The sequence below is a fragment of the Chelonoidis abingdonii genome, chromosome 13 (assembly GCF_003597395.2).
Source record: "Chelonoidis abingdonii isolate Lonesome George chromosome 13, CheloAbing_2.0, whole genome shotgun sequence".
Lineage (NCBI taxonomy): Eukaryota > Metazoa > Chordata > Testudines > Testudinidae > Chelonoidis > Chelonoidis abingdonii.
In genome coordinates this window covers 25,613,245-25,634,244 of record NC_133781.1, presented here as the reverse complement: position 1 = coordinate 25,634,244, position 21,000 = coordinate 25,613,245, and the positions used below count along the sequence as shown (strand labels likewise).

At 36.3% G+C, this 21,000-nt stretch overlaps 1 protein-coding gene and 1 pseudogene across 5 annotated transcripts in view; both read left to right on the top strand.

The window, feature by feature from the left end:
- PRKCA (protein kinase C alpha) overlaps window positions 1-21,000 on the top strand; it is a 305,267-nt gene that overhangs the window by 124,587 nt on the left and 159,680 nt on the right. For all 5 annotated transcript variants that reach the window (XM_032776324.2, XM_032776311.2, XM_075071879.1 and 2 more), the window contains one exon: window positions 5,804-5,886. Coding sequence is in view for 2 of the 5 variants with exons in the window: in XM_032776300.2 (XP_032632191.1) it covers window positions 5,804-5,886 (83 nt within the window). In the remaining 3 variants the exon portion in view is untranslated. The remainder of the gene's footprint in view (window positions 1-5,803; window positions 5,887-21,000) is intronic.
- LOC116822504 (U6 spliceosomal RNA) lies at window positions 18,847-18,941 on the top strand (annotated as a pseudogene).

Below are 21,000 nucleotides of genomic sequence, written 5' to 3'. Positions count from 1 at the left end.
CCAGGTCTTATCTGAGGCAGCTCCCAGACGGCAGAGCTAAGGCAGGCTCCCTGCCTGCCCTGGCTCCGCGCTGCTCCCGGAAGCAGCAGTCATGTCTGCCCCCTAGGCGGAGAGGTGGCCAGGGGCTCTGTGTGGTGCATGCTGCCCACACCCACAGCTCCCATTGGTTTCTGACCAGTGGGAGCTGCGGAGCTGGCACCTGGGACGGGGGCAGCATGCGGAGCTTCCATGATCATTCCTCCACTCAGGAGCTGTGTGGGGAAGGGAGGGCGCTGACGCTTGGGGCTTCTGGCCTGCGGCGTGGGAACTTGCCACAGACCAGATTAAATTAAGCAGTGGGCCGGAGGTTCCCCACCCTGGTCTAATTGTAATGCTCAGGTGAATAATAAAGTGTAGAGGGTTCAGAGAATTGCCATGAGAATGATTGAAGAATTAGAAAATATTCCTTATGGTGATAGACTCAAGGAGCTCAATCTATTTAGTTTAACAAAAAGAATGTTGTAGGGGTGACTTGATTGCAGTCTGTAAGTACCTACATGGGGAACAAATATTATTTAGTAAAAGGCTCTTCAGTCTAGTAGAGAAAGCTGTAACATGATCCAATGACTGGAAGTGTAAGCTAGAGCCGTTCAGACCAGAAATAAGATGTACATTTTTAACAGTGAAGGTAATTAACTGGTGGAACCATTTACCAAGGATCATGATGTATTCTCCATCACTGGCTGTTTTAAAATCAAAATTGGATGTTTTTCTAAATGATATATGCTCAAGGAATTATGATGGGGGAAGTTGTAAGGCCTGTATTATACAGGACATCAGCCTAGATGATCACAGTGGTCCCTTCAGGCCTTGGAATCTATGTATCCATGGCCTAGCTTACAATATAATGTTGTGAAATCCCTCTCTCTGTTCCCATGAGAACTGTTAAATTTATGGCAGCTAGTGAGTGCATGACTCTTTGCCCGGTATTCCCAAATCTCAAAGTTGTAGAGTTGGATTGAATTAATGAAGTACAGAGCAAAGGCAGTCACTGTTCTAACAAAACCTTTCCCCACCTCCTTCATAAATTTCAGTTTACACTTCATTGCTCTATTTGTCCTCCAGATTAATTCTCTTCCTACCATATGTTTTTTCCATGACTGATCTTGAACTTGTTATAAAACTAAAATTGTATTCTTTTCACTGTTAACCTTCTGTACATGTTCTATCAATTGTAACTCTGCGGCTTTTCAAAATGAACTAGATTTTGATAAATTAAACTTTTATTTAAATAGAAGATATGTACACTGCTTTTTGTTTGTGTTTTGTCCTCAGAAAACACATTCTACTTATTAAGAAATTATTAAAATGTTAGTCTGAGCATTCTAGAAATGTTCAGTTAAAAACCAATCATGAAGTATGTGCAAGGTGCCATTATGTAGCATTTAATGCATATAAAACATTTGTTTGTTTTCTTACAGCTCTACAATGGATCCCAGAAAAATATTGTTTTCTGAGATACAAAACTCAACCTGATAATTTTATTTTAACATGCAAATATAACGTACAATAGGTTTTTCTATTACTAAAGACATTGAAGTCCAGATATTGCACTGCTGTAGAGAGTACCATCTCTCTCCCCCCCGCCCAAATTTATGATGACATTTAATTTATCTATTCCAGATAGGAGAGTTCATGTAAAAAAACACCATAAATTATAGCAAAGTTCAAAGCATAAAAATAAATGTAACAACTTTTATTTCAATAACTGATAAAAGAATTTATACCCTTTTATTAAATGCAATTGAAGAGAATGTTGTGTTACATGGTAACATTTTGGCACTTGCATCTATGAGAAACTGTATGATATACAAATACATCACCAACCTGAAACCCCTGTCCTAAAAACATTTATGCATTTGAGAAACTTTATGCACCTGAACAGAATAATTGAGTTGAATGGGGCTGCTGATCTACGTAAGTTTGTGCAGGATCATGATACAAGTCTGCATATTAATGGGAAACTTTGTTCAATAAAAATGAAGTATCATTAGAATTGTAATGTCTAATACAAACTTAATTGGGCCTATATGTATGAATAAACATGTCAGTCCCTTGACTACATATTGAAAATATATTGTATACGTACACTATTTATTGGGTATGTATACTATTTTGTGTGAGGAGACAGAAGATCATTACAAGCAATGCATTCTTTTGCATTGTGATAATCCTCTTAGTCTTATACATGCTAATACATTTTCAATAGGCTTTGCTCTCCCTGAACATGTCAAGTTGCACCTTGATTTATGACTCTGAAAATGAACTTTAACGAGTGAAATATGTTTTTAAAATGACACATTTAAAACATGAGGTCAAATATATTTCAGCTATGTGGGATCTTTAGCACAGAGCAATTGTACTTCCTTAAAACGAAAAGGTAGCGGCCTACTGAAAGATTTAATACTTCAACTTCTTTGTACTTATCTTTCACTGTTCATTTCTATGTGAAGGGCAGTATTCAGACACATTACATCCTTTGTGACAGAATGGATTGCATTTGTCTAGTTTGCCCTCAGAGCATGCAGAGATCACTGACTGGTGGAAAACTTTTTTCTCTCAGTACTCATTTATCCCTTTTTGTACCATTTTATTTCACTTCTCTGAATTGAATAAAATTATAGCTCTGTGTATATGCGCTGATGTAGGTATGGTAATGTGGAATTTTCATTAGTGGTGTTATAGATCTGCTATAAAAATAGAGCTGGCAAACTGTTAGAGAACATTAGTTCTCAAGTGATTCAGTTTTGCTAACTGCATATTAAAATTAATGTTTGCAATGTTGTTGTAGCCCTATTGGTCCCAGGATATGAGCGAGACAATGTGGATAAGATAATATCTCTTACTGGACTAACTTTGTTTGGTAGAAGAGACAGAAAAGGTTTCGAGCTACGCGGAGACTTAGTCAACAAACTGCCAAATTCATCATTGGTGTAACAGTTGAAGTCCATACAAAATGAAACTGCATCAAGGATGACTTTATCACATTTTTCTAACTAGTCACTACATGGATGTTTGACTTCCATGCCCATAATAGGTAGTGGTATTAAGTAACATTTGATGTTAAATATTGCATGATATTTTGTGGGTACTGTGGCTTCCTCTTCACTGAAAACAGTTGTAGTTATCTGGTAACTCCTATTATCACTACCGCGAGAGGTATCATAACATGATCTCTTTTGCCACTATAATACATTTACTATACTACATTCTGTCCTACCCTAAGATACAGGTAGTAACCATTCTATAAACTGTAAAGGACCACAGGACACATTGTTGATTTGATGTTATATCATTTTGTAAGTGGTTATTTGTTTTCACATTGTTGACAAGGCGGTTAGCTCTTTGTATTTTACTTTATCTGATCATGTTGAATTTTGCTTAAATTTTGATGATGGTTATGATATGTATTGAGGCGCTGCACTTGATTGTTGACGAAGCTGAAAAGATTTTGTAAGAATATGGTAACAGACCTTATTGAACACTTGGCTGCAAATAGCCAAGTGGGACTAGAAAACGTAGTTCTCTGTATCAAATTACTTCAGTAAATTTTAGTAATCGGCTATATGCATGATGACAACTTTTGAATGCATGAAGAAAGCAATTTACTGTTTATTCATGTATGTCTTACAGCATAAAAGCCATCACAGATAAATTGTCGTGAAACTCGTTCTGATGAAAAGTTACATGTTGAGATTGTAATTTTATAGTCTTGAAGTATGTTTGTCTTTGAAAATAGCAATGAGGACTGATTATCAAATATATTGTTCTCATTACTGGTATTGACAGTTTATGCATCATCCAACCTAAAGAATATAATTAAGCATGTAATATCTCTTTGCGTATTATCCAGTATTTATAACTTCTAATGTGTCTAACATTTATGGGTTTTTCAGATAACCACAGAGATCTTTTAGATTTCTTCTTCTATCAGAGACTGATAGAGATTTACAACTGTGTAACTCAGCTTAACGACATGTCTTGCTTCAGAATTGATTAATAAGTGGCACTGGCGACTTCAAATAGTGCACTTTTGTGGGGTAGGACTTAGGGGGGACAAAAGCTATGCTCCCTCTTTGGCAATTCCTGTCGCCTGTAAAAGGCGCCAGAATTGACTGTTGTGGGCAAAGAAAGGCTCTGCAAGGAGGAAATAAATCCTTTTCCTGCTTCAGATACACATCTCCTTAAACCCATGAGTACTTATTAGGAGGCCCCGTACATACTTGTTGGCAGTGACGAATTTTCAGGGGAAGTGTGGGGAATGTCTGAAGTGGAGCCAGCAATGGGCATGTTTATGTCCCATGATAGACACGCCAGCTGACCACATGAAATACATGAGGAGCTAAATAAGGAAAAAGTAAATACTCACATACATTTAAGTTTTGAAAAAGCTCTTCATTACTGAATTTAATGTGACAAATCCTGACCCGGTTTGCCAATCAACAGTTGTGGGACTTTTAGTCCAAGTGTGCATTTAAAGAGTCAAAAGTTACTTTAAACTTCAGGCTTAACAAAGGTTAACCACAGCAATGTAAGAGTTATTAAAAATAATGCTCCTAACAAAATTTTAAATAAGCAAGAACTTTATACAGTTATAAACAGAGCACCAATCTTCACAGGATAATGTCTATATTTCTGTATGCTCTAAAGTCCAGATTTTGAAACAAGTTACTTGGCTTGCACTATCACTATTGCCCATTCTGGCCTTCAAACTTGTGAATTCTCTTCCCAGTCACTGTTTCTCCTCTTCCCATTTGCCCTGTCCTCAGTCACTGTGTTTATAGGGAAAATTATTTATAGAGCTATGACATCTCTGCATTTGTTTTAGGATTTCCTCTAGCTGTAACAAGGTGGAGCATTTCTGAAGTAGAATGATCTGAAGTTTTTTTATGGCTTAAGTGTTACAAATAAGCTCCATAGTTTCTTCCTGAATTATTAAGTAGTTGAATCCAATCAAGAACTTTCAGTCTGACATAGAATAAAATACAGTGTAATCTATATATAATGATTTAGAGGAGTTTCCTTACACATTGCACTGTCTAAAATGGTTCTAACAGGATGTTTATGCAATGTGATGATGCTTAAATCAAAGTTACCAGAGAGAATACACTGACTGATGTAACATAACTAGTGTTTGCAAGGTATATACACAAGAGAGCCACCTTTTTCAAAAGACTGCATGAACAGCAGTAATATCCTTGTAATTTTGTATTCACCTAAGGTGCAGAACATAAAAACATTAACATGTAATGCTATAACTCCCTCAGGAAAATATTAGTTCTGACCAAGTGACTGGGTTTTCCTTTGTTTAAAAGCTGTAAGCTATAGAGTAAAAGATATAAAGATTTCAGTAGGCCTATTCTCAAAAGTCCTAGTGTTCCATAAAATAAAATGCCAACACTGGAAGACCTGTTGGGCCTATATTACATCATGTTATAGCAGGAGAAGTTTCTTTCAATTCTGTAACCAGATAAATAATAGTATGTACCCAAGTCATTTTTGTAGCAGAGCAAACAGTGACTTTCATATACTTTGCAGTATTTTAAAAATAGACAAATTGTAATACCAGCACTAAAAATGTACACGCACATGTAAACATCACGGAGAATTGTCACTTTTTAATCCAAAGTATCCTAACTTTCTGACGTTCCCGCCTCCATCCACTGATTTCAGTGAAACTAAATTTGTTTCAACCGTAAAGATTTAGTAAATCTGTGCCACTCTAACTGTTGTTTCCCCCTTCCCTTTTTTTTTTTTTAACTAGTTTGCTGTTTTGTGGTTCACAAGAGGTGCCATGAATTTGTTACGTTTTCTTGTCCTGGTGCAGACAAAGGGCCTGACACTGATGTAAGTACCTTAGAACGTAATGTATTTTGATATGTTTTTTTGTTTGTTTGTTTGTTTTTTAAACTGTGTTGCTCCTAACAGTAATGCCTCACTGGAAAGAGCATCAAAATTGACACTCTATCATAGATTTTTAAGTTACTGGGAATAGAACAATATATTGAAATGAATATAAAGATGTATAGACTTGAAATATCCATTTTAGTAAGCAAAGCTGAGGTAAATATTGACCACATCATAACAGAGGGCAGTATTCCCTCAAACAAAACTGGATGGTGATATGTTCACCCAAGCAAAAAGTCAATGTTTGTAGTATTACATACACTGATATTTCTTGATGCGGGCAGTATCTACTTTATGGCCATGCATTTTCGATGCGTAAGAATTTTCCTTTTGAAAATAACAAAATTAGAATTGACTTGAGTTAGGGAATGCTTTAAACTTGAGCTAGCTGGCCTATGGGGGAGAGGGGGAAGGTATGAATCAAAGCTCAGGTGCTCCTCATATTTGAGCTAGTAATGCAGTAGGGATGCATTTACTCTGTGCTCCTAACACAATAACTCTGTTGCTGGAGTGTTATTTTGCAGTTGGCCATCTCATTCAAGCTATATAGATACGTTCTCACTGCAGAGTTAGTTTGAGTTAACTGTTGCAGACCTCAGTGATGTGGGGCTAAAGAGTAACTGGACTGATTTGTCACATAGTTCATGGTTACATGAAAATGTTCACTGTTTTTCTCATGGGAAGTGTGTGCACACACATCTAAAATATGATTGTTGTCATCCTATGTAACTTTGTGTTGCGGAATAAAAGAGGGAAATGTCCTTTTGTAGCTTGCCATTCGTTATTAAAGAATGCAATCAACATAATATTCATCAAAAATAAATTTCATTCTTTGAGTTAAATATAAAAAAACAGTGTAAGGAAGTAATTTCGCCTTAGCAGCAGTAATGAAAGGTGCAATTACAGTTAAATATATTTAAGCATTTATATATTTTCTCTTAGTTCTGACATGCATGTGTTGTCATCACTTACAAATCTATAGTTTTATTCATTTACCTCATCCCTTCTTTGGAAAGATGCAAATTTTGAGAGTCCCATATCCTTGCAATATTCTTCTAAGTTTTACTGGTGAACAACTGAATAGGATGTCTTTCAAATGACACGCTCAAATGAATGGGGTCTAAAATTTGGGATCAGTTAGATAATACTCCGTTTTTCATGTAAAGATTTTTCTCTGGCCTGTTGTATTTATTTCATATCATTTTTTCTAGCAACAACATAAAAACAAATCAGTAATAAGTTTGCAGGAAAGATGCAGATGCCATATAAGAGGATGAGAAGTATGAATGTTAGCACATGCATCGGCAGTTAATAGTGATTAAAATTGTCACAGTAGATGATTAGAGCAATATTGGACTTGAGATGAACCGTTTGCTAAATATTTCAGAAGATGTTAACTGGATGGCTGAATCCAAACTTGTGGGAAATAATCTTCATAACTAGAAAGAAAATTTAAGTCTAGTCATTTTTACCAGCCTCATGAGCCCATTTCTTTGTATTGAACAGCGAAGAATGAGCCATTTGAAACTATTTTTAAAAATTAAAATGTTTGAAAAAAATTAGGCATACTTTTATGTAGAAGCCAGTTTTATAACTTGCTATGCAATGGGCAAAAAGTAATTTCATCATCTTAATCAGTAGAAACTTTAAAGGATCTTAATGTGGCCATTTTTATAGATCACTTGATCACAAACTCTTCTGTATTTCAAGGTGCTGTGCACATTTCATATTTACTGCACATTTTACATGTGTGTATGTACATATGTATTTGTAAACACCAGATAATTATTTAATAGTATATAGTACAGTCAGATATATTTTATGTTTTAGCCACTGGTCCTGTGCTTTAAACTGCACAGCTGCAACATACTGCATAGGAGAGATCTTGCTACATATCTAGAGTAACACTGTCTGTAGTGTTAACACTAAGGCCCCTGCTAGAAGTTCCAGATTGTTGGTCCCCTGTCCCTGCATGGAACCACATAAATAAGTGGGGTTCCATATAGTTACAGGAGTCTGCCCTTGCAGAGTACATTACAGTTTTGAAGATAGATTAGTCTTCCTGTATTTTACCCCTCCTTGCATTTTCCCTATGTTTTTAAAGTAGAATCTTGCTAATTTACAATTATTTTAAAACATCTTCCTCATCCCATTTCTCAGAAAGGATTCAGTCACTGAGTGCTGTGGTAAGGTTTTATATTACTAGGATATGGTGTGTGTTTTGTTTTTGTTTTTTTACAATATATGCTGTAATAATTATCAGTACATTAATTTTAATTACTGTATCTATGCTTCATAAATGAAAATTACTGAAATAAATTAGCAAAGTGCATTTTGTGAAGTATTATATTTGGTTTTTAGTTTGATCACTTGCAAAATACTCTAGTCTGCTATGGTCTGATAGTCATTAGGGAACTGGAAAGATTCTACTTCATTTTTAAGAGCTTTATCAATAGTTTTATGTATGCATAGCATTTCTGGTGAGAAACCTTTGGCTTTTTATAACTGGCCTCCAGTTTATTACAAATTGTAAGTAAAATGAGAACTTTATTGCACCCTACTGAAATAATAAACTGATGTTGCTTGTTCACATAGAAACCTTCAGGATTATAAATTCTATTATACAGTGAAGTAATTTAACATCTGTTTATAGGAACAATACATTCTGAAGTTTCCTTTGTCTGAAACACTCTATTTTGTTTCTTATATCCCATTTAGGCTCTAGATTATAGAGCATTATCTATTGCAGATGACATGTACCAGTAAACTATACTCGCGTCACTAGATTTTAATGAGCTTCTCATGCACATTTTTAGCGTGGTATTTACTAGATCAGTAAATAATAGATGAACAAAAAGTTATAAGGAGGATTATAAACTCTGTTGGTTATAAACTCTGAAAGCTTGGGTTGTTTTTAAGAATTTACATGTGAAATTAATAGCTTTTGTCAAAAGCAAATATGTCTTTTGAAGGCTTTTCTTGTTTTGGAAAGTGAAATAAGTTCGGATGGTAAGTGCTGTTACCCTGATTAGACTCTGAGTCCTCTGATTTGTATAACTTTTAGTACAATTTATGCCGGAGATAAGCAGCGGCATTCTCCAAAAGCAGCAAAATAACACACATTTGCATAGTAGAATTATTAGTTTTTTGCAAATGCAAAACATTAGTCTGTGCAAACAATCTAGCTCTTTCTTAATGATTGGTCTACGAGGACACATTTCACACTAGAATATAAGGTGTCTCAAAGGAAATAAAGTACCCTATTCTCTCTCTCATTTTTTTTACAAACAAATATTTAAAAAGGAATGGCACGTGATCTGTGATTAGAGCATGGTCTGAGTTACGAGATGAGATACAAGAACGTGTATTAAGCCTGTGTGTTATACTTTTGCCACAGACCAGCTAGTCCTGAGTATCGGAGGCTCATAGAAGTTCAAGTCTCCTCAGCGTTCCATTTTGAAGGAATCATGGCTACATGCATGTTTGCCAGCTGAAAGTTCTCGGGTACATCTATGACGTGGAACTCAGATGCTCAGGACTACTGTGTTTTACATTGTTCTCAAAACTGGATGGATAGTATGGACATGCAGCGCTGTACCAACTTGCATCCATATGACTGAACAGCTTCAAGTTGCAACAGTGCAATTCTTTAGTATACGTGAAGCTTCATACTGACCCAAATACTGTGGCTAAATTCATCTTCCTGGGATTAAAAATAATCTTCTCCTATTGCTCTGACCTCCTTCCCTTCATCTCCTTATCTGTGTACCCTGGCTTCCCCTTATTCCCCCTCATTCATTTCCAGCATCTCGCAGTGCCATTTAAACCACTCCACCCTTCCGTTTCTTTTTATCCCTTCCCAGTGCCTGGGGGTAGTTTTCCTCCTAATTGCTCCCTTTCTTTTCATCTTCCATTCTTGGCACATCCATCTCTTTCTCGTGTGAAACAGCTTCTTATTGAGTGGTGTCCCAAATGTTCCCTTCTTCAAATCACTCCCAGCCATGCACCTGTTCTGCAATACTTGTGTGCTGCCACCCAAATTTAACTCTGTCTTCTGATACTTGACTTAATTGTGTTGGAGCCTGACATTACCTGACATTTTAGTAGGCAAAACTTTATACTCAAGGGGTGGGTAAAGAGCCAGTTTGCAGAAGTTAAGAAAGACCGGCACCACATAAGACTCAAAACAAGAGAGGCAACACCACCAGCTTATTATGTTGTGCTTCCCGTTAGCCTATGTATCTTGGAACAGAGGTGTTGAATTCAGTGTCACAATTCCCATTGGTTTCAACAGGGTCAGGATTTCATCTACAGTGTTGTGTGTATCTTACTACCAGTACTCTAAATACCATGTGTGACTGCAAATAATAAACTGTTACTTCAGGTTTTAGATTATTTTAAAAACAGAAAGGAATAAACGAGTTAAAATATGCTTGCATTATTATTCACCTGTGAGAATAAGAGGTTAGTAAAGAACATGGTGCATTTAAAATCAACATCAGAGGCAGTGAGCTGTTAGGCTTGAGAATGTGCAGAAAGGTCCTTTGTACTAGTGGTGAATTAGTTTATATATCCGGGCTGTAAATCTGCCTTTGATACTTCAAGTGTATATTCTTCAGTGCACACTCCTGGCTTTTCTTTTCGGCAGTTCAGCATTGCAAATGAAAGTGTGAGGCCATTTAATCGGATGAAGCCTCTCTTAACTGTTATAGAATCCATTATCTGGAAAGTTGTTAATCATTTTTAATATTGCATGTTACATTTCCTGTCTGGATTTTGGAGACAGTGTTTAAATACTTCACTTGGGTTATCAAATGATTAGTTTCAACGTTGACATACATTTAATCCCCAAAGCATGGTGTGTTATTTCCTGTAAGAATAATACAGAAAATAAATGTTGAATAATCTTCTCTACAACAATAGGTACTAGTAAATAAAGAAAGTTATAGACGGTTACGCTTCAATTTACTAAAATGTTTGGTAGGTTTTATCATGTTTACACGTTAGTGTTTTACTCTTATGTTACTACTACCTGCGTTGGTACAATTTGCATACCCCTGGAGTGCAGAACGCTGTTTCCATGCCCTAGTGTTTCCAATGTACCATACGATGATTTTTGTGAAAAAGGATATTAATTATAAAAATGCTTTAGTATGTATATAATTGTCTGATATATTTGTTATCATTTCATTCAGGTGTCTAGTTAACTTTCATTTGAGATTCTCCAAGTTTTTGAGATGAAAATAGTCTTTCAATTATCAATAATATTTAAATACTCCCAAGGAAAATAATATTGTCCCATTTTGTGAAAGTGTTTCCAGACCAGTTTTATACACAATGCATGATCTCTCTCTCTCTCTCTCTCTTTTTTTTTTCAAGAAAGTGATTTTTGTCTAGGGAGAGAGGTATAGTGCCTCAAAGCATACTTCGTTCCCATTATTAAATACATTTCCTAGAAGATAGAGGAGGCAAAAATTATGGGAGCAGTGACATTAACAGCATTCACAAGAAAATAAGCAAATCAAATGAAACTTACTTTGCCAGTGCTCATTATATTGGCCTATTAATTAAATGTATGAGTCTGCTCTTTTTGTTATGTTTATTTTAAAAAATATATTGGGGAAGGAGAAAGAATTTAGATTTCCACTTCAGACATAAAGAAGCAGATGATGCCTTTTGCCTTGAATATCACTTTCCTATGGAAATCCAACAAAGTGTAATTTCAAGCTCAACATCTATTATGGCCAATGTCAGAGACATTAGAAAACAAGCTACGTGCTTTGCACAAAGGTCACAGCACTGCCAGTAAGGTCCTTGTGGATGTATGGCTTAGATCTCAAGGGCCTTCCCTTGGTTTTACTATCCTAGATCGTGAAGTCAGTGTTGTACCAGCAGTGTGAGATGATAAATTCACATGTACCACATTTTGCATTCTTTCTATCTGTTGAAGCATGATTTCTTACAATTCCTGGCAGAGATACTCAAAATATGAACCCATTTTAATCACTCTGTACCTTGATAGAGAACAGCAGGATTAAAAAAAACCCAACTATCTATCCTACAGTTAAAAAGAGGACTACAAGCTTGAGGAAACGTCACCTTTTTTTACATTCTAGAAAGACTGGTAGAGAGCAGGAAGTCATATAATCTGCATCCAGAGGCATTTACAACAAAAAAGGGGGAAAAAGTTGTCCCTCTTGGACGGAAGGGATGTATTGAATAATAGTAATATATTAAAGTTAGGAATGTTTGCAGAGAGCCCTGCTTGTATTAGTAACAATAATCTGGTGTCACTGCAATAATGCCCCTCATCTACCTTTTGAGAAGTACACTGAAATCTTAAGATGGTACATCACTTTCTGTAGAGTGGTTGGGATTTATTTACATGCCAGATTTTATAATGACAAGAGAATTTCCAATGTTAAGAGGACCTCCCATTGCTTCACTGCAGAATGTAGGAAACAAAGCTCAAAATCACACAGCATTTGTCTGCTGCTATCTTTTTTTGTTACAAATTCAAACCTCAGGTACCTCAGAAGGTCACTGAAGTTTTGCAAACCTTTTCAGTTAAACTGTAAGCTACTTTTGTATCTTTTCTTTGAAATCAGACTAAATTTACAATTCCACAGAGCATTGGAGAGAGAGAGAATGAGATGGCCATTTCAACTGAGTTTGACTTAGAGATATTTAATGCTTCTGATTCCTGAACTCAAAGCTAGACTCTGAGACTTGTACCCTCCCCTCACCCCCACATTTGAACTGCAGACAGTGTTCACAAGAGATCCTGTGAAGTGAAACTACCAAGTTACACAAAGCTCTGTCTGTTACAGCTTAAGTATCTTAATGTGACCAAATCAGAATAATGTTCAAGCCTTGTTTGCTACTCTTGGTAGTCTGGGAAGGTAGAAAGAGAGATGTTGGTGAAAGATGCTCTGTGCACTAAGTGCAATCACAAATTTTTGATAGGGATAGGAATGATCCAGAGGTGTACACCCATCCAGTTTTCACCACTATCATCAGCATCTCCTCCTTCTAAATTTGTCTTCTTAATAGAGATCTGCAGCATAATATTGGCACACAAACCATGCAGCAAAGGCATAGCACTGTGTTTATTTCTTGAGCACAGTAAAAACCAGGATAAAATATTAGCAGTGTGCCTTCAAATACATGCTTCTGAAATGTTAAGTATGACCTTCCTTGGCTTATAACTGCTCTTAAATATTTAAATTCCACTCTTTCCACTGTTTATTTAAAGAGCATTTTCAGTGCAGCTGTGGATCATTATCAGCCAGCAAGTTAGAATGCAGCATTGACTTTGATAAAAAAGGTAATCACAGAGGCAATTCATACAAATTATACTCCTACTTAAAAGCTTCTGACTCTTGCAGTTAGTGACGAGTGAGGTATAACTTCAATTCAGTATAGGAGACTATATACATGGTTGTATTACTTAAGCAAATATATGCTACTAGCCTAGTTACTAAATAAATTTAAACAATCCAGGAAGTAGCCATCCAGGTTTCCTTATAGATGCAGGGTGAGCCTTCAACAGAATTGGCTGGTAGAATATCTTTTTGCCACTCTATTATGAGAAACTTGATATAGGTCAAGCACATTATTGTGATATTGAAGATCCGGACGAAGTGTTTCTTATCCCATGTGTCTGTCAGTTTCATATAGATGTGGTACTTCTTACTTTACCCTTCTTGCTAATAAGAAAACACAACAAAGAACATTATAACCCATAAAGTGAAAAATTGGCTAAAACCTAAATGATTTCGGAGCTCAGATCCCATTTTCAAAAGTCATGTAGGTATTTAGGATCCTAATTTTCATTGGAAAATCAGTAAACTTTAAGATCCTAAGGCTCTAAATCCCCTTTACAAATTACAGGTTCTCCCTGTCTCGCTGGTGATTTAGTTCTCGTTCCCTGGGTTATATATTTAAATGGACACCATATACCTGGGAAGAAATGGTGGAAATTAATCTTGACTTTATATCAATTCCAATAAAATGTGATACAGGGTATTTGAGAGCAAACTGAGTTTGACATTATGGGACAAAGTTAAGAAAACAAAAAATTAATTAAGTGTTTTATTTAATCAAAGTCAAAAAGCTTTTTAGCATGTTTAGATGGGGTTAAAAAGTGAGATTTAGACATTAGATGGATAATGTGTGTTGAGGAGTTTGATTTTTAGGCTTCTAGCCTTAAGAGTACAACATGACTCGTTTATTCTTAAAAAGGTCGCTCTATGGGTTACTAAAATAGACCATGAAAAAAACATAGTGGCTTGGAAGTAGAGGAGGATTTCATAAAGCTATTTATAAGATGAGATAGCCAGATCTTTCTTCCTGTTGCTTGCCAGGATTGTATGGCTCAAATTATCTATACTTTAATTTCAATCCTTTTTTCATGGAGAAATAGTAATTTGGGATAATCCCAGATTTAAAATGATGTTACAAGAATGTGGCCTGGTAGGGTGAAACAAAGAATCTTCTGTATAAACCTTTCATCTACTTCCACAGGTGCCTATTCACAGAAAAACACTGAATAAGGCTCCATTGTAGCTTACTTTGTGGGCACAGTACACACACAAGAATTTTTACAAATTTCTATTGAGACAAATAGCATGCCAAAGGCAGTCATTCCCCACCATTCGTAAGGAATCAGCTCACTCAAGTGATGAGTCTGTAGGCAGTGATCATTATCTCAACAGATCAGTTCCTATGATTCCATGTGATAACCAATTCCCCAAGTGTGATATTAGACATGGAGCTAGCATGGCTTCCAGATATGATCAGAATTTTTCCTACCTATTCTAATATGGATTTAAATATGGATTTGTGCTATTTTTCAGAAAATTATCTTTTTAGTTCTGCTTTCCCCTAGTTTCCAACATTTAGGAGAGTTTTTTTTGTGTTTAAAATATGGTCCTGATGTTCTGCTCTCCTGCCCTGTTTCTGAAGAACCGAAGTGATCACAAGGTGGCATATCTGTTTCAAGTAGACCTGGGGAGGCCTCAGTGCGCCCTTAGTCTGCGACTTCAGAACCAAGCTCCACAGCCCTACCCACCATCCTGTTCAGTGGAAAGTCCTGATGCTTCAGGCTTGTGATATTCCATAAGGAGTTCCTCTCCTGGAGACCCATGAGAAATTGGATATTATTTTTTTAAATGCAGTGTGGTACTATTAATTTCTGAGCAACTATTTAATTTTTGTGAAACTCTTTTTAATTCATCTATGAATTGTGAAATGCCAGGTGAATTATTTTATTGTACACCTCTATCTGAATATAACGTGACCCAATATAACATGAATTCGGATATAACGCGGTAAAGCAGTGCTCGGTGGGGGGCTGCGCACTCTGGTGGATCAAAGCAAGTTTGATATAATGTGGTTTCACCTATAACGCAGTAAGATTTTTTGGCTCCCAAGGACAGCGTAATATCGAGGTAGAAGTGTATTGCATTTTCTGATTAGTTTTTGTAGTTAATAGTTAACACTAATTTACTTATTTTGGTATATGGTTAGTAAAAGAATCTGTTTAAACATTTATTTGCTTGAGAGAATACACAGTGATGTAGGGATTTTAAATAGAGTAGTATAGAGAGATACAAATTTAATCTCCTATTTCATTACTGGGGGCAGGGATATGAAGTGGTTCATTAAGCCGTGCTGTATATTTTGCTTAATTCCTTGAAGTATTCAGTGGAATTTGTCACGATTACTTATCTGTTCTTATCCTTGTTACTTACCTGTGCATGCTATTTAATCTTGGAATAAAAGATATGACTCTCTTTTTCAATGGTAATCTCTGTAAAAAGAATAATAATAAACAGAGCTCTTAAATGTTGTTGTGTTTTGTCAGATATGCATTAGGTATTATTGTGCTCACACTCTTAATACGCTTGCTTTTGAGGTTACCCTGAGTTTTGGTTTTTAAACAGTACTTCGTTGAAAACTGTGTAGTACTGTATATTGGAAGTATTTAAAGCATAGAAACCCATGCTAGAATGTTTAGTGAATGCTGTTCTTTTCTTCTGCAGACCTGCATATGGAAGTGAAACATCAGGAATGATTAATTTTGGTAGCACAAGTAAAATAAGCGTATGTTTCTCTTATACTTATTGAAATAGGATAATTTTTTCTTAGCCATATGAAAGAATAGGAGTGCTGTAAAAATAGACTTGGCTTGAGATGGAAAATAAGAGACTTCACCTTTTAAGAAGACTGCTAAAAGTGCCAGAATTAGCACTAGGTCCAGATATAGCTGTAATTACACAGTACAGGACCTTCTTTGTTGCAGATTACTGTAAATTATGTTGTAGGGGATGGGTGAAAGTAATGGGAAGGAAATGGAGGTTCAGTAAGGGAAATCTCATTTAGGGAGAGGAAAACCTTTGAACCAGTTTTTTTTTTTCCATATGTTTATCTTCTGACTCTGGCATGGATGAGCTGGGGTAAGGAGAAATACCCTTAGCCATGATGGATTGTCAAAATCCAATATAAGAAAAGCCTATGCTCTGTTTAGAACACTCATAGTCACAGTATATCAACAAAAGTTAGAATTTAGTGGTAAGTAACAAAACTGCTAGTTGGAGACAGAGAGATGATATTAACAGACTAACTAAAGATATAGTTTCCCACTTGATGCATTTTAAAAGATTACATTATGAACCTTAAAATACAGAGAAATGTTCTTATATGAATATTTATATAAAAATTGTTTTAAAAAAGTACATTAATGGTTGCAAGACTGTAAAAAAAAGAAAACATTTAAAATATCTTTAGTAGTACTGATTAAGGTAATCACTCTTGGATCTTATTTGTACTAGAAGGTTGCAGAGAGACAAGATCTAAATTTGTCAATATAGCCATAGTTTCCATAATAATTCACTTTATTCTTTTTAAAAAATAAACCCTGATGTGCTTGAAGTAGCCAATACAATGTGTACTCTTTTTTTATAACACTTTTAAAAGGCCTTTTATCTTTCTCTTCATTCTTTGCCCAAGTGATTCTGCTGTTGCCATGGAAACAGATCAGAAAGTAGCTCTGTTATACAGCACAAGCGCCCCTCTGACATGGAGAGAATCTCTTTCATGTACATCAGGTAGCCTTCTCATGGAGAAAACCACACTCTAAACCTTCTGCCTACTAAGTTAATATCAGAAGAATTTATCATTTCCTTTTGTGTTATCTTATGAGTTCATATTTTTATTATTATTGGAAGATAAACAAATCCACTTACTGGTGCATTTAATTATATTACTTAGATTATTCATGATATAATTTGAAAGGAACTAGTGAAAACTAAATAAGGTGGGTTGTGTGACTTTTACTATTGTGTATCCTTCCACATAGTTTTATAGTTTGGTATTTTAGTGAGCTAGATTAGAACTACAGGTTATATAGGTTTAAATTCTGTTTTGATACAATTTGTGATTATTGCCACCATCACCTTGATTATAAAGAAGGCAAATATTGTGTTACTCAGTGTTACCATATAGTGGTACCTTGTAATGTCATTGAGTATGTCATTCTGTGGCTTCCTTTAGAGCAGCCTCAAACAACTTTTTATGACTGTGGCACTTTTGGGTCAGTTGATCTCACTGCTTGCTCCCTCTCCCTTCAGTGGAAGAACTTTTCATATCTCATGGAATCATCAGCACCGTAGTAACTATAGCTATATTTGAAATCATATACTGACTTGTTTGAAAAGGGAAGAAACAGATACAACCAAGAAATTCATAGTGAGAAATCTCAGCTCTATTCTTGTCTATGCAAGGGCTGTGCAGTGACTCACAAGAACAAGCTAGATGTCTTTGTACAAAGCGGTTACCTTGCCTACTAGAATCTCTTCCCATTTTGTTTTTTTTCTCTTCTAGTCCATGGTCAGCTGCCTAGTGGAGATCAGCGTTCTCTCTCTCCTATGAAATAGTCTGTGTCTCCTCTTCACCCTCTGGGTAGAAACCTCTTCTTTGTAGTCAAGTCCATCTTTTCCTTCTACATAGAAAGAAAAATGCTTATAAGCACTACTACAGTGTGCAACAGATATCTCCTTTTCAAGGCTACTGTGGAAAGGGACATCAAAAACAACTGATAATGAACCTGAGACAATAGTACCAAAATATACTAGTGACAGCATTTTTGTTTATGTCAAACTCAGAGGGTTACCAATGTATTTTCTTCCGTAGCAGGTCAGTAGTATGGAGATTGGGTCAGATCAGCATACTCAACATTAGTTTTAGAAACAACCTACTCTGAATCATCCACTTGATGTATTTTTTTCTCTGTCACAATATGTGGTTGCAATAGGGCAGTGGCTCTCAAACTTTTTTTTTTTTTTTTTACTGGTAATCTCTTTCACATAGGAAGCCTGAGTGCGGACCACTCCCCCTCTGTATAAATTAAAAACACTATTTTATATATTTAACACCATTATAAATGCTGGAGGCAAAGCGGGATTTGCGGTGGAGGTTGACAGCTCGCAACCCCCCAGGTAATAACTTTGCGACTCCCTGAAGGGTCCCTACCCCCAGTTTGAGAACCCCCTGAAGTAGGAGAATGTGATTAGTATCAAGGAACTGAGACTTTACTGGCTAAGACCAGTGATCATTACAGAAGATTTCACTGCACACTCTCCCCCGACCCCCCTGCCCCAACAAACAGTTATCAGTGCTTTACAAGCAAACAAATTGTGCTTGCCAATTTGTCTTGTGAGTGGAATCTGATAGAAGTGCTCATGGTGTCTTTTACAATGAGATGTTCCGTAGGAGAATTAGAGCATTGTTTTCCCTTAATCTCTTTCTTCACTCACTCCCTCTTTAAATATCAATAGAATAGAGCCTCAGTGTTTGCCTTAAAGATTGACAGATATTTTAACCTTTTGCCTAGAGTGCTTGCTTCAGCAGCAACATATACTAAAATACAGAGAAGATTAGCATGGCCCCTGCGCAACAATTACACGCAAATTCATAAATGTAACTAAGCTTCAGGGAAATAATTAAAATTCAGCTTAACTAATCAAGCTACTAAATACAAATATCCCATTTGTGTAGAGAGAAATATAGGTTCTTGAAGAAAAGTTCATTTCAATTTTTAGAATTTAGAAAAACCCCAATTCTAAATTCAATATTTAGCAGAATGCTTAACGAGCTGCTGCAGTCATCATTTAATTTACAGCATTTACCACCAAGATTCTTCTTCTTAGCATAGGGAAGTAACTGTGGTGTGAGATACTGCTGTCTAATAACTTTTATTGAATGCTGACTTCTTAATGAAAACCATTGATATTTCTAATTATTTTATTTTATTCCTTTCGTTTTTTTTGTTATATTATGCTTTTGGTGCGTGATTCATGTGCTGTAATGACCTTTTAAAGTATTTACAGGATCTTCTTGAAAATCTACTTTACATCGTACCACAAAGATATAAAAATGAATAATGTATATTTTGATGTGCCATGAAAGATGGCTGAATCAAACCACTTCAGCTTGTACCAATTGGTGCAACAGTGTTAAGGCCTAAAGACAAAAATACTACTTTATAAATTGTGATGGGGCAAGGCCAGATGGCTACAGTAAAGTACTGAGCAACAGGTATGTTAGCCCCAGGCTAAACAAATCCCTAGTACTCTGGTAACCAAATGGCAGTTGCTCCAGGTTAATCAAGGCACCTGGAGCCAATTAAGATCTTTCTAGAAGGAGAAGAGACTTAGCTACTTAATGAGAACACCTGCGCGCAATCAAGGCAGGCTAATCAGGGCACCTGCTTTAAAAAAGCTCACTCCAGTCAGGCAAGGAGGCCAAGGGAGCCGCAGGAGCAGAGCAGGAGCAGAGCAAGTGTGAGGAGCTGGAGCAGAAGCAAGTAGCTGAGAGGAGAGAGAGTATACTGCTGGGATTGAAGGATAAGCATTGCAGACACCAGGAGGAGTCCTGTGTGAGATAAGAGAAGTGTTGGAGGAGCATGGGGAAGAGCCCAGGTGTCAGTGTACTTGAACTGTTAAAGGAGCGATATATACAGCTGCATCCAAGGTACCCTGGGAGTGAACCGGAGTGAGGCGGGCCTGGGTTCCCCCCAAACCTCCCAACTCCTGATCAGACACAGGAGGAGCTGACTCAGACTGTGGGTTCCACAAGAAGGGAAGATCACTGAGGTGAACAAATCCGTCAATAAGCGCAGGACCCACCAAGGTGGAGGAGGAACTTTGTCACAAAATAGAACATTTTTCTCTTTGGAAAAATATAAAATATAACAAAATATATGAGACCAGATACATTACATGTCTAATATCGGATTTCTGGAAATGGCCAAGTTTTATAAACTGTGGGACTGAGACAGCAGTAGAGGAGGCGTACAACAAATATAGTCTTGGAGACAGTCACCCATCATCTATTTCATCTTAGTTAAGCTCTTTATGGGAAGAGAAGATTGATGCAGAATTTTTTAATATAAAGGCCCCATCTTTTATACTTGAATTAAATATAGATTGTGGATGGATAAATCTTGTGAGAAAGTCAATCATATGTGAATCTTTGGAGTATTTTTACTTAAAACTAGTTGTAAGAGTTCATAAGTCTTTGTCTGTTGTTTAAACTCATTTTTGCTAAGTATGAGGCACCATACTTCCATAGCATGTTTTTTGTAGTGAAAAGTCTGTGCTATCTGTTGGGAATAGAAGACCTGCAAAAGCTAGGATGGTACAAGTGGGTCCTTGATATATGGTATATACTGTGTATAGAATCTTTTTCTTTTAGTATACTGCTCCCTTTCCTGCTTCTTTCCCCGTACCCAGTCTTTCTTCTAAATCGAATCTGAACTCACTAATGATGCAGTGTACAATGAAATTTCAAACCCTCAACGTCTGGGTAAAATTGCTAGAATTTTATAATGAGCCTTTCTTAAGGAGTCTGGGCATGTACCATTTTACAGCAATTAAAAAAAATTGAAAACTTGGACAAACAAGTTTTCCCAATAGACATTTGAGGTCAGTTCACCAGGTATGTTCCCAGCATTCTAAAAACCATTATTTCTCCATGAGGAAATTAATAGGA